The 14,638-nt window shown below is 28.9% G+C and overlaps 1 protein-coding gene across 3 annotated transcripts in view; it reads left to right on the forward strand.

Moving 5' to 3' along the window:
* The window catches only part of LOC119640083 (protein held out wings), a 109,932-nt gene extending 105,119 nt beyond the window's left edge, over positions 1-4,813 (forward strand). For 2 of the 3 annotated variants that reach the window (XM_038037865.1, XM_038037866.1), the window contains exon 8: positions 4,687-4,813. In XM_038037865.1, the coding sequence (XP_037893793.1) occupies positions 4,687-4,787 (101 nt within the window). In that variant the 3' untranslated portion in view covers positions 4,788-4,813. The remainder of the gene's footprint in view (positions 1-4,686) is intronic. The other variant, XM_038037867.1, reaches the window with a different exon arrangement.
* The last annotated feature ends 9,825 nt before the right edge of the window (positions 4,814-14,638 follow it).

A 14,638-nucleotide genomic window follows, 5' to 3' on the forward strand; every position in this document is an offset into this window, starting at 1 on the left:
TTTCTTAAAATAATGTTTCAAATTGAATTAAAAGTTTAAGCAATTTTTTTCCTTAATTTTATTTGTAAAAAAGAAAAGAAAAAAAAAAGTTAAGCATAAGTGATTTTTAGCTTTTATCAAAATTTATATTTATAATAATGAACTCTTAGTTTTATGCCCCACACCAAGGGACACAAATACGCTAGCAGCTACTAGGTGTACTGGTCGGGAAAACTAAGTTCTAAAGAACTTAGTTTTCAAAAAAGCGCGAGAATAGGTGAATCGAATTAGATATATCCGCCTGTCCGTTATTTGCTAAAAGTAGCTATAGAAAGTAAAGTACGACGTACACACTCTTGGTTACACATCCGCAGAACAATTTCAGGAATGGTGTCAAGTTGTTCACAAGCACGTGATGTGAGTCTTTTATTCAAACTGAAAAGTAATTTAACAACAACGCCAAATTTGTAGAGCAAACTCCGGTCTAAGATTTGACCGAAACTTGTATGTTATGAGCAGCTTAAAAGTACCGAGGAGAATTCAAAAATTCGTTTTAACACGAATCTCTCTTTCTTGCTGGATTGCTATTTGATTCTTTTTATGACTTCTTTCTCACCTATCTCGGAATGGAAACCACACTAATAATATTAAATGATATAACCATGGTGCGATATTTACCCAATGCAGAGGTGTGGACGATCTCTCAAACAATCTAAGTGTTTTAGTTGGTTTAGTTGAGTTCGCCAAAGCCAATCAAAATTGCAAATTTATGTGAGCGAGTATGGAGACTAAATGATTCTAGTTTTCTTTATCTTTTTATTTTTTGGAATTATTCCGGATGTGCTTGAAACTCTTATTGCCTTTTACTCCAAAGCGAGCGGATTTGCTTTTTATAGATCGTAAAGTAAAAATTAATAATAACAGCACATAATTTGTAACGGCGTGTACAGTCATTGTACTTTCTTTTACTATATCCAAAATGGAGAGATCCAACAGATCTTAATGTCAACCAAAATGCCTGTTATTGGATACGAAAAGGAAAAAATAATTTCATAAAATCAATTATGTTAACTATTTCTTTACACTTTTTTGTATAAGAATTCTACGCTTTCACACTTCCTTCGCATCAGAAAGGAAGTGATCAATTGTCAAAGTCCTTAAACCTTAAACTCTTAATAGAGAGTTCATGCATTTTCTATACGGCTTCAATTATCTGCCTGAGTGAGTAGTGGGATAGGTAAGAACTGCGGCTATACCAAGTCAGTGTTCGCGGATTCACATCTTAAGCTTGTTAGAGATTTCTTTAGTCGTAGCTAGTGTTCGTTCAGTCGATAAAGGCCGAATGGGCACACATCCTTTGGACTGCGGTCACCCTAATTCCCTAATTCTTTGCTTCTTTCTATTTGCTCACCACTTTACACGAATATAGGACGTCCAGATTGATCGTGTTACAAAAAAAAAAATTACTCAAAAACTTCTAAAGTCATATGTTTTCTAACCGTGTTATTATATGTAAATTCTGAAACATTCATCAATCACAAGATTTTAAACTAAATTGAATTCGTAGTCGTTGCTAGAATTTAAGTGGAGTTTTACTCCCAGCTGCACAACTCGCCATGCGTGTTCCGAGATTGATTGAAGTTACTATACGCTTGAAGATGTTCCCTAATGCCAGGGCACATTCTTCTTCTTTGATTTTTATGGATAATGCAATAAAGATGCCAACATACTCAGATTTAGAGAAACATGAACAACGTAGTTACTCTTATTTTAACTTTCCAAGCTTGAAAAGAAATGCTAAAGGGTTAACAGTTTAAACTGACATAACATACGTTTGGTTATCTAAACTGTTGCCGTCTTCAACCAGAATATTATTGGGCGCAGAATATTTGCAGCAGCGGTTATGACAATGGTTTCCATTCCTCTTCTCATATAATTTTAGCATTAGTTTTCTTTAAGTGTTCGGTTTTGTAATTCAATTTTATTTAAAACTTATACATAAAATGAGTATAATCTAGTTAAACAGGAAAGGGGTAAGGATTTGTAAAAAAGAGCAGAATAGATTTTTTTTTGGAGAAAACTTACTTTAATAAGAAATTTGCTTAAGGGCTTTTATTTAAGGAATTATATATATAGAATTAAAAATGTCTAATTGTATTATTATCATTATCATTACTATTATTATTATTATGCTTTCATTATTTTAATTGAATTTAAGTGAACCAAAAGTATTTGAAAAGCTTTCATTTTAAATGTATATATAAATACTTAAGTTTGCTTAAGTTGGAAGTTTATTATGTATTTGGGATTTGGGAAAAAAGGAAGGCTTTTTTTTCTTTTCATACTTAAATCTTAAATATTTTTTTTTTTTTAATTAGTTTAATTTAATTTTAATTGGCAAGCGTTAGTTGCTTTTACCTTTTTTTTTTTTGTTTGTTATTTGTTGTTTTTTTTTTTTTTTTTGTTGGTTGACCAATATATTGGATTAAATACCCGTTCGAATTTTCCTAATTGTGCCATTTCATTATCAGATAATATTTTACTTACTTTTTGTGTATAATAAACGCAAAAAAGAAAGAACAAGAAACTTATGTTCACAAACACTTAAAAATAGTCATTTTCCTGATTTTATTTTTATTAACTTTTTTACTTTAAAAATTAGGAAATATTAGAAATAGAATTACATACAAACTCAAGCCAATCAACCACCCAGTGAATATATTATTGAAACAAGAAAGAAAGAAAGGGAAAATATAATCATCACATAAAGTATATAATTTATTTATAATTTCTTATTTTTAGATAGAATTATGAAATTTTTAATTGCGTCGAATCCAAATGGTGCTTAATTTATACGTACAGTTATTTCTTTTATAAGTTGATTTTAGTTTGAAAGGGTTTTTTTTTTTTTTTAATTTTTAATAATAATAATATCTTCTAATTTATGTTAGGGCGATAAAGGGGATCTTGGGAAAATTAATGTTTGAGAATATGTAAAAAGTATATCGATTATTTTCAAAGCTATTATTAGCTATGTAAATTGTTTTGTATTTAGAACCATACTATGTTTAATTTTCTTGAAGAGACAAAGAAAAAGTCCGCGTTGTTTGGAAACTGGACAACCAAATTCTTCTTTCCGTAGTAAATGTAGCGTCCTTCTTACAAACTTACCGTGACATCCTTAGCGTACTCATTTCCTACAGTTTGCCCGGGCAGCCTTCTAACAAAGTTAGCGCATTTATAAATCAATCCAGTTCTTCCCTATGAAACCCTTTCATAGCCAACTAAACGTTTTCTAGCAACCGTAGCCGGGTGAGTCTCTTAATGAATCGAACTTTTTCTAAGCTACCACAGCCTCTTTTAGTACGAGTTTACTAATTCTCTTTGCATCTCCAATCTTCCCAACTACCTCTGCCCTTCAAAAAAAGTTGAAGGCTCTTGCCCTGAACCCGTCTAGCCTCTTCCTGCAAGTCTAGTCCTTCTCTGACTTTTGAAATTACAGTCCTTAACATTTATTATTTTATAATGCAAATGGAAACGATCTTCCATACCTTTGTGGGCTATGTTCGAATAAAACAAGAACGAAACTCGGCCTAATAGATGCAATTTGGCAGTAAACTGTTTCTCTATCTTCGTCTCTTCTTTCTTGAATTCCCTTTATCGCCTAAAGTATAACTTAACTTAACTTAAAGGAACTCTAAAAAATTTAAGTTAAACATATATAAACTATACATACATATATATTTCCATTTAAAGCAGCTAAGTTTCTTAATTTTTTATATATATATATTTTTTTTTTTTCATAAAATCTAACCCAAATCAAAGCTTTATATATAATCAGTTTTTTTTTTTTTAAATTATGAAAACCTTCAATGAAAAGGAAGCGAAAAATAAACCAATAATCAATAAAATAATAAATTTTATATCATTTATGATATCATGTACACACAAAAACTTACTACAAATCTCTTCTACGTATATAAAATACGTGCATGACTAGGTTTATTACGAGGAACCGAGGTTATAAACATATATCAAAGCTCACCGATTTCCGTCCATTAAAACAATAATAAGTGCAAGAAGAAGAGAAAACGTTTAAATAATTAAAATACACAACTAGTCAAATGCAAATTAAAATGAAAAAAAAGTAATAAATAAAAAATCTAAAGCAAAGGAAATAGAATCTTATACGTTAATTTATTATTCAGTTGACTTAAATATATATATATATGCATACGTATATACATATATATGTATATACGTATATACATATATATATACATTTTGATATACATTTATATATATATATATATGTATATATATATATATATATACACATACGTATACATACATTTTTATATTTTTTTTTTATAAAAGTTAAAAATCACTTAAACGCTTAATGCTGCAATATATACTCAAAACACAATTCATTCCAAAGATTTAAAAAATAAAAAAAATAAAATTCAAAAATTGGCAAAACTTATAAAGAAACAGGATTTTTTCTTTAGATTTTATATGTATAAAATTTATTAATATTCTCTTTAAGCGTTAAAAAAAAACGAGGAAAGTTTTATTAGTTTATTAACGGAAAAAAAAGAAAACAATTATTATCTACATATTCGTTAATTCTCCTTATGTTATACAAAAATATTTATAAATTCTTAAATATTTAATAATTATTGTAATTGTGTGTGTATTATATTTTAGTAGGAGCCATTAAACAACGACGTTTGGCGACTAATCGTGAGCATCCATATCAGAGAACTGCCGTGGGGGTCACAGCTAAGCCAGGCTTTATTGAGATATAATAAAAAGCGAAACAAAAATTTCATAATATATATATATATATATATATACAAAAATAATATATATATATATATATATATATAATAATTCATATATATATATATATACAAAAATAATCTCTCGAGTCTTTAGCTGTTGACCATCCACCCACCTTCATCCTCAATTGTTGTTTGTTAACTTTGCTAACAGACCAGCCAATGTCTCTGATATACCGAACGATTTTTGATAATTTTGTAAGAAAAATTCACTAAAAAACTTTTTCAGCCTAAAACAGGTTAGTTGTGTTTATATTACATACATATATATATAAATTTTTATTTCTTAAATTTAAGACCAATACGCGAAAAAAACTTTTATATTTCTTCTTCTTTTCAAAAAACAAAAAAAAGTATCCTTTCAATCTAGTAAAAGAAACTAAAGAAGAAAAGTAAAAAGGAAGGAAAAAAAGTCCTTTAAAAACTTAAACTTGAAATTGTTTCAACGTTGACTTGTGCCTTTGCCGTAAACAAAAGTTAAAAAAAAATGTTGCAAAAAGTTTAAAACAAATGCAACCAATAAGCTTAAATACGAGAAAAGAAATTAAAAATTTTATTAAGTTACCAACTGTGTGCAGTAGAATAGTTTATAGCCTTAATAAGTGTGTTAAGTTTCTTAATTTAAGAAGAGAAAACAGAAGTTTTTCTTTCTTGCGCACACACAAACACACACACATATATATATACACTTTGAGTAATCATGTAAATGTTTTACTTTACTCCTTTATTTGTTTTATAAAATATATATGTATATATAAATACATAAATATATATGTATACATAAATACATATGTATATGTATATCTATACATATATAGATATATATTTTAGATTTTAAAGATTTTTCAAAACTTTGCTTTTTCTACTTTGTACTCATAGCCATAAAATACAATTTTAAATAATGATAAAAGAAATTTTAAATAAATTAAAAAAGAAAAAAAAAAGAAAATTCTTGAAATATCACTACTTCGTCACTTATGGAAGTGAATAGGAAATTCTTAATAAAAATTTTTAAACCTTTTACTTGTTTAGACAAATCTGCAAACTTAAGCAAAACAAATTGACTTTTAAAACCATGAAAAAGGTTTAGTTATGATCAAAAAGCTAAGAATTATTTAAATACTTCGTGATGAAAAATTAGCGGAAAATAATTGGGAAGACTACGTAAATTGCGTTTACCTAGTTTCAATTGAGAAAGCTTAAACAAACTATATATTGATCAAAAAGTATGCGGAAATAAAGTTTCAAATCAAATACTGGCGAAAAATGGTGTAGATGATGATCAAAAAGTACCGGGAGTGAAAAGCACAAACACGCCCTGATTGAAGAGTGTGCGGAATTGAGACCATCAATCAAGAGTCACGGATAAGTAATTAGTTTGATGAAAAACTATGCTGCAATACGAAAAGAAAGCTTTTGCCGATACGAAATGCATTCTGATCGAAAAGCGCCGGAAAATAATAAGTATTTTTCTTTAAAAAATTGACGGGAAAAAGATATGCAGCAATCAAAAACTAGCGGGAATACATTTAAACTGATCAACTTCCGGAGATGTGGAAAGTATTCTTCATTGTTAATTAAAAGCAAAATCTTCCGGAAAAACTCTTGCACTCGGATGAGAAAGTGACTACAAATTGCGAAAGAAATATAAAATCGGGATATAGTCAAGCCGTTCTGTTGTAAAAGCCCCAGGAAGTGACGAGCAACTCGTATCTTACTCAGGAATTATAATAGGAAAGTATCATAAGATTATAAATGAAAACTTATTAGAAAAAGATAATAAGCACGCGCTCGGTTAACCCTTGAAATAGCAAAGTCAACTTTGATCAAAAAATAGCGGGAATTAAATGAGATCGTCTAATCGTTAGTTGTTTAATTTTTAACTTTATTTAATTTCATCAAAAAAAAAAAAAAAAAAGAAACGCAATTTGAAGTTCGTTAGTCGGCGAACTAAGTGCGTTTTCTTTCTTTAGTGAATCTCCTACCAAGGCACAGCAGATCGTTTGTATTATAAAGACTAAAAATCATTAACTCAAGTCAATATTCACTTAATTACGAGAAAAAAATGTTGTTTTTTTTTTGAACAAAAAATATTTAAAAATTAAATTCAATTATATACATAACGTGGTTGTGGTTAATTTATGTGTTTTTTTTTTTTAAATAAAAATATTAAACAATTAAAATTTATTAATAATAGTAATAATATTAATAAATATAATAATTAAGTATTAGTTTATAGATAAAACTAAAACTTTGCATTTGCATATGAAGCTTTTTCTAAAATATATATTAAAAAAAAAGATACCAACAACATAAACACCACTCGCCCAACACTCACATTCGAATTTAACAACTAGTTCTCATGGAAAAAAAAACATGAAATATATACATTAAAAAACTTCATGAAAACATTTCAGAAAATTTGTTTCAAACGGTCACTAATTTTGTAACCCTCTCTATCTCACGTTACCGTCCACAACATATACACACATTTATTATTCACTTTTAAAAAGAGAATGTTTATCTTTATTTCTCTGTCTGTCTTCCACACCTCCCCAAAAAAGCACTTGCAATGTTTTTTTTTTTTCTTAATTTTTAATAAAATCTTTAAAATTTAATTAAATTTTTTTTTTTTGTTTTTATAAAATGAATCAAATTTTTAACTTTTTATCTATCTTTCTCTCTCTCTTTCTCTCTATCTCTCTGTATGTTTTCATTTATTATATAATTTTACATAAATAGCAGAAAAAATTTTTTTTTTTTTTTTTTTTATTTGAGAAAACAAGAATTTTTTTTAAATTTATATATATAAATAATTCTACTATTTATTGCTAAACGATAACTAACCAAAGGCCAAGTTAACTAAAAACAATTTTTTTCTTAATAATTAAAAAATTTTTTATACATAATTTCTGTATTTATTAATATTTACTTCATGTCTTGTAAATTACGTACAAAAAACAAAAAAAAAAATCTAAAGTAAACCAAAAACAATTCTCATTTGATTTAACCTTAAAATCTCTTCTCTTACATTTCTTAAAAAAAAAAAAAAAAAATGCACAAAAGAATCAATTCTAAACCAGCTACAACAAAAAATGCTAATCGAAGAAATATGAATGTTTATTAATACGTTTTATTAATATTTTTATTTTCATTTTTTTTCCTTTTTTCTTTAAAAAAATTTAATTAAGAAGAAGAATTTATAATTTAACTACTTATTTCTTTTTACACGCTTTTCACAATCGAAGGATGAGGTTGCACTAATTTTCGTCTTTCGTTTGTTACGAGTGGCTTTCAAGTTCTAGCCAAGGTTAGGATGCTGATCGAAGTTTGTCTGACTGTTTCGTAATTAGAAAAACAGTGACAGGCAGCTAGAATCTGGCGTATGCCTTTTTCTTTTTTTTTTTCTTTTAATATATTATTATAGGAAAGCGATTCGTCTACTAACAAGAATACCATAACTGAAAAAAGTAAAAAAAAAAAACTCAAATCGGTAGCAGACAAAATTTAATAAAGCATGCTCAGCAGAACTATCTGAACGATCCAACGCGAACATTATAGTTCCGCAGAGCAAGAAAGAGTTCGTAAAAATTGCGATAGACATTATATTGTGACCAAAATGTAAGACCAATATACATGTTAAATAGCGCGGATATATCGAATATCAAAAATATTTCTTTCTAAATTGGTATCGCTATGGCGAACGTCTGTATCAAATTGCACACCGTAAACGTCATTAGGGTTTCAGCTGCGACACAGAAAGACTTGTTACAATGTGTTTAAAGAGATGATTTCTGGCCACGCATTATTGCGGGGAATGAGACTTAGACTTACGTGTACGACACCGACCCAACGGATCGATCAAGCGAGTATCGTGCAAAAGCCGAGCCAAGACCGAACAAACCGTATCAAAGTCGCTCAGAGAGCAAAGCGATCTTAACCGTTTTCTTTGATAATCGTGTTGTGCACTATGAATTCCTCTGCGCCGGGCCAAACTGTTAACCGGGATTACTTTGCAGGCAACGAAATAGATTTAAAAAAGAAAAAAATAAATTGGTCTTACTTTTTGGACAAAGTAGTATGTATATGAGCAGAAAGAATATGGGGGTAAAAATTACTATCCTCTATGTATGGAATAAAACACACACAAATCAATCAAGAGACTTACTGAGAGACTGCTTAATTTGTTCGACTACGAAGAAAATGCACTGCTTCTTAAGCAGATATAGACGATGCTAGAGGGTGTTTACAGATACAAACTTGTATCTATGCTTGTGCACCGCAATAATGAGCGACAATTTTCGTGCTTACTATCATATAACAAATTATGGATATGACACTGAAACTCTTCCGCGCTATGTTGTTTCCTAGTTTTTTCTCAAAAGTTGTATTCTTCTTTTTCTTTCTTTTTTGAAATTTAAAAATTAGTTTCTCCTCGCCCCGAAAGAAAATTAAAAAAAAGGCTTCAAGCAACGAACATTTTAAAGCATTGTTATTATTAAAGTACAGCGCATGGCTAATTCAAATTCTTTTAAAATTGATAGCAATTATTTTAGAATTCTTTGCAAAAATTAAATGCAAATATTAGATTACTGATGTCCATAGTGAGAAAAAAAAGATAAAAATGTATATTATGTTCTGACGCGGCGAGCAGTAAATGAGATTTGACCCCCAAAGCACAGTCAATTTTTTGTTTCAAAAATATTTCCGTTGACAGCGAAATTTGTAAATAACGCTTCGACATCAGTTAATTATGCAAACTATTCAAGCGTATAATTAATTAGTTTGATCATAAAGTGGGAAAGTTAATTTCTATGTGTCACTATGCATTTGTAACCTGCTATCAGGAGAAAGATAATTGTGGTCTTGACCTATTCCCATCTTTTATGCGCTCAACTCTACGGTTTCATTTCAATTAAATAAAAAATTAAAACTCGAAAATATATGGGTGGAAGGAAATATAATAAATATCTCTGTCATTCATGATATCCTGTCAACTACGTATGTTTTCTTGACTGCGTTTGCAAATTTCAAATTGACGGATCGCGTGTGAATTATTTCTGGTTTAAGCAATAATAAACTGGAAAACTTTGAATCTCAATAAATTTTTAAATCAATGTCTATTATAATTTGGAAAAGCATGAAATTTTTAATCAAGATAGGTTAGGTTAGGTTATATTTTTATGCTTTTTATACTTGAGTTTCGGTGTCCATAGATCGAATGGGTTTGCAATTTATCTGCTGTCTGGTATCTGGTGCCTTTTTAAATTTGGAAAAGTATGAAATTTTCAGTCGAGATATTTTAACGTTACACTTAGTCTTTCTATACTTGAGGTTAGGTGTCAATAGATCAAACGTGTTTGCATTTTGCAGTTTATCTGGTGTCTGGTGCCTTTTCAAGAAAATCAATTCAGGATATTATTATATATCTGTATCTTAGATAGTTTCTGATGCCTACTTTTAGGATAATTCATTTCATATCGGCAACGATATAATAAACTCAATATACTTTTATCCTGCGATGTTACGCTCAATAGCTGCGTATGTAATTACCATATAATAATAATAATAATTACGCTTCACAATTATATATTATATATACATGTACAGCAGCTGAGAGAGAAAATTGGTTTAATTAAATTTTTGTTGACTTCTTAAATTTTACCGAGAATGAAAAGCGTTGTAAAAATAAATAAATGAGATTTTTATAAATACTTCTAAAAAGCTGGACCATATCAGCTATGAAGCTATTAAGCTTTATCACAACAAAGGCTATATTTTTATTTCAGGAAAAGAAATATATCAAGTTTTCAACAAAATGTACTCGATTTTCTAACTTAAAGTTGGTTGTAACATATTTGATAGAAAACACATTTTAAATTTTCGTATAAAAATTCGATAAAAATGTTAGGAAGGGCTTGAAAAAATTTGTTTAATTAAAAGTACAAACACATGGGTACTACAAACATTTAAAGATGTATCGTCACACAGTATTTGAGGACTTGTCAGGTTTTTTTCTGCCATCAAGATCCACCTTGAGGAGAGACTTGAAGCAGTAGTACTTAAAGACCTCCCCTGGAGGCTTACGACAAAAGTTAACCCCTCTTATGATAATTTATTCGATGCGACATGCTCTTTTATGCTCTTTCTACACAGCTCTGCTTCCTTCATACTTGCTTAACAATTCCTCGTCCACGTCTTCATTAATCTCCTTTATTAAACGCTCCATTAATCTGATTGATTAACTACTATGTCGACCAACAGTGTAACGGCTATGTGCGAGTCGGTACTTTTCTTGAAATTGTTAAAGATCGACTGATCAGCCGATATCGCAAATGCCACACTGAAGACTGAAAATCACGTGAACCCAGGACTCGGTTTTTGCATTAAACAACAAACCGTAAAACAAATAACTTTTCAGAAATTTTGAAAAAAAATTTTTATAAAACGTTCGTTAACAGTTTCGACCTCTTCAGCGTGACACTCGTATACCCACCCGTCAAACACAGATTGTGGACAATATGACAAAATGATAAAAATACTTTGTAATATTATTATTATTATGGCAAATATACATTGATAATGATAAAAAGATAAAATTTTAAACGAAAATCCGAAAAGGGCACTTGGACGGATTGCACATTTAACTGGTTAAAAAGGATTAAAAGAGATTACTTACTATAACATATAATAAACGAACGCTATTTACAAAAAAAAGTAAAAAAAAAACTTTTTTGTGATAAATAGAATTTTGCTTAAAGTGAACTAAACTTTAATTTTGTTCTAAGTATGTACATGTGTACTACTAACAATCAACATTATTATTAACACATATTCTTTCTCTTTTGTTTTTCTTATATTTTTACTGACATATGCTAACAACTTAACAAAAAAAAAAAAAAAACAAACAAACAATAATCACAACTGGTGCCCTGGTAGATGATGATAGTGATGATGATAATGATGATGATGACGATGACGATGACTTTAAACTAAGCAAAATAATAAAGAAAAGTTTTCTTATTATCAAAATGAATCTCTCTCAGCCTGATGTTGTTGGAACTTTCTTCGCTTATCTCCCGCCAATCGCATACATTTATTAGTCATAAAGAGTAAAAAAATTAAGCCTGGGTTCTGAAAGCTAATAAAAGCGAAGGAAACGAACCCCCTTTATACTCTTCAACATTGCTTATATACATACACACATGTACAAACACAATATATATATATATGTATATATATATGTACATGCTTGTGCTGTGTACACAAAACGAAAGGAATCTCGTAATAATTCTAAAAAATCTCTGGGCATGTCTTCAAATATTTATTATATTCAACGAACAAAAATTGAAAGAACTAAATTTTTTATTCATTATTGAATTTATTATTTTTATCTATTATATATAAAATTGTCTCAGTGTAATCGATGTCTTGCAAAAATAGTGTATTTCTTTAAAAATATAAGATTTGTTTTTTTTTTTTTTTAATCGATATATCATTGTCGTAGAATTTATGCGTTATACAGAGTTTTCTGATGTGTAATAATTGCTTAATACTTAATTTCTTCTAATGTCTTTTATGTTTCTTTTCTTTTTTTTTTTTAAATAACTTTTGATTGTGTCAAACTTTCATTAATAGTTTTAAGCTCCATAAGAGTAATAATTTTTTTTGTTTATGTAATTTAAGCTTAAATTTTACACATTTTTACAAATTTTTATTTTTCCATTTTTTTTTTTTTTTTTTTTTTTGTTTCACTCTTTACAATATACGGTAAATTTAAATGATCAATCGGAGAAATTAAACATAATTTTGCATAATGAATGAATCGCCGCCATATTTAGTTGTTAATTTTACAAACAAATGGAAAGTTATAAATAAAACAACAATAAAAAAATAAAATCAATAAATAAATGTTTACAAACGAAAGTAAGAAAAATTTGTAAAAAAAATTATTTAAAATTAAATTAATAGTAATAATAATTTTTCTTTTACAAAGTTATTATAATTTTAGAGTGAATATATTTACATATTTTTTACTTAAAAAATAAATAAATGCATAAATATTTATTTATAAGGACAATACTTTTCTAAGTCGTATGAAAATCAATAATACTGTCGTTATTATCTTCCTTTTGATAATTTTAGAATTTTGTTTTGTGTAGTCACCTATCTTTCACCTGCCATCCGCACTGTCCCTCTCTCTCTCTCTCACGAGCTCTCTCTTTTGCCACTTTCTCTCTCTCTTTGTTGCCTTTCCAATCATCGCATAATTTTTCTGCGAACTACAACCGCCTTTCACCGCACTGATCAACGATCTATTATGACATTATTAAATCTTCATTTCATTGCCATTTTTGTCTGCATATCAATATAACTATTTTTTTATTATGTAGCATCTAAACTCCATCTATTCTCCCGTTAGTTAATATACATTAAAAAAACTTGTCTGTCTTTGCATTTTTGTCCTTGTAATTTTCATGTCAGGGCGAATAGTAATTTGGAAATAGATTGCATCGATTCGTTTATATGTTAAAAAGTTTTTGTCACAAATGATATCGGATAATTCGTAGTTGGCCGTTCGTTTTACCTAATCTAACGTTTCATTTAATTTCTTTCCATAAAGTTCGCAAGACTACTTTTTTACTCTACGTGCTACGAGCTCAAGAGGTCTCTCGATTATATGTCGTACGCACAACCTTGGCTCTATTGGCCCTCGGTTCGCTGGCATGTTAACGCTCTCCCTATAGCAAGAATATAGTTTAATGTATCCAACCCTTCCCGTGGTTAGTTTCGAAAAAGCGAAACAAACAGTTGGAAGATTGATTGTTCTCATGTAAATTAATGTAGATTATGTCAGCCATTAGCAGGCCTTTTGTTTTATTGCCCTACCTTTATTCATACTCTGATCGTTATTTCTGTTACGATATCTACAAAGTCCTCCGGTAAATATAAACTTCACGAATTTTATTGTCGAACCCGTGTGTTCATATTTTTATATAGGTGCTAGAAAGAAAAAAAGAAGAAAAATCCATTTACTATTGTATCTTACTACTGTATACTACCATTCTGTTGTCAAAAGGCATGACATAACCATAAGTCGAATTATGTCAAAACTAATCCTTTTTCAATTCGCCAAACTCGTAATCGTAGCAGAAAAAAACGTGAAAAGGTTTATTGAAATTTATTCGGATTATGATGAATTGTATATCAAGGAATACTCCACTTAAGTTTTACTTAAAGCAAAACAGCAAACGACTTATATTGTTATTCGTTCTAATCAAAGCGTTCCACGGTGAGGAACCAATCCTACTCTGGCATACTAATTCGCATTATGTAGTTTTAATTTGCCTCAAACGCGAAGAAGAGAATGAGCAAATTAAGAAATTGGTATTGTATCGGGAAGATACCAAATTAAAAGTCACAATTTTCATTGAAAAATACATCGGGTATAGCGAAGGGCAAGCAAAACTGCTGTAGTAAAGTATTCCGATCAGACGTTATTTGAAAAGTTCCGAGAATTCATGGAACAGAATTTGATATCATTATTATTAAATAGTAATTAAATAGTAAAAAATTAAATGTAATGCAAGCCGAAAACTCTTGAAATCACTTTATAGCATTTAGTGAAAATATTTTCCTAAATTCCTAGGTTTTCTCAAGAGTTAGGTTTATATACATCTTGGATATATCTTGAAGCAAGCAAGATATAGATAGGATATAGATAGTTAGAGAAGAATAAATGCATAAACTTTTGTGCTCCATTCTATGACAGTATTATTATACAGAATGAACGGAGATTGAATTGTAGCAAACATAAA

This window comes from Glossina fuscipes, unplaced genomic scaffold, assembly GCF_014805625.2.
Source record: "Glossina fuscipes isolate IAEA_lab_2018 unplaced genomic scaffold, Yale_Gfus_2 115, whole genome shotgun sequence".
In the NCBI taxonomy this organism is placed as follows: domain Eukaryota; kingdom Metazoa; phylum Arthropoda; class Insecta; order Diptera; family Glossinidae; genus Glossina; species Glossina fuscipes.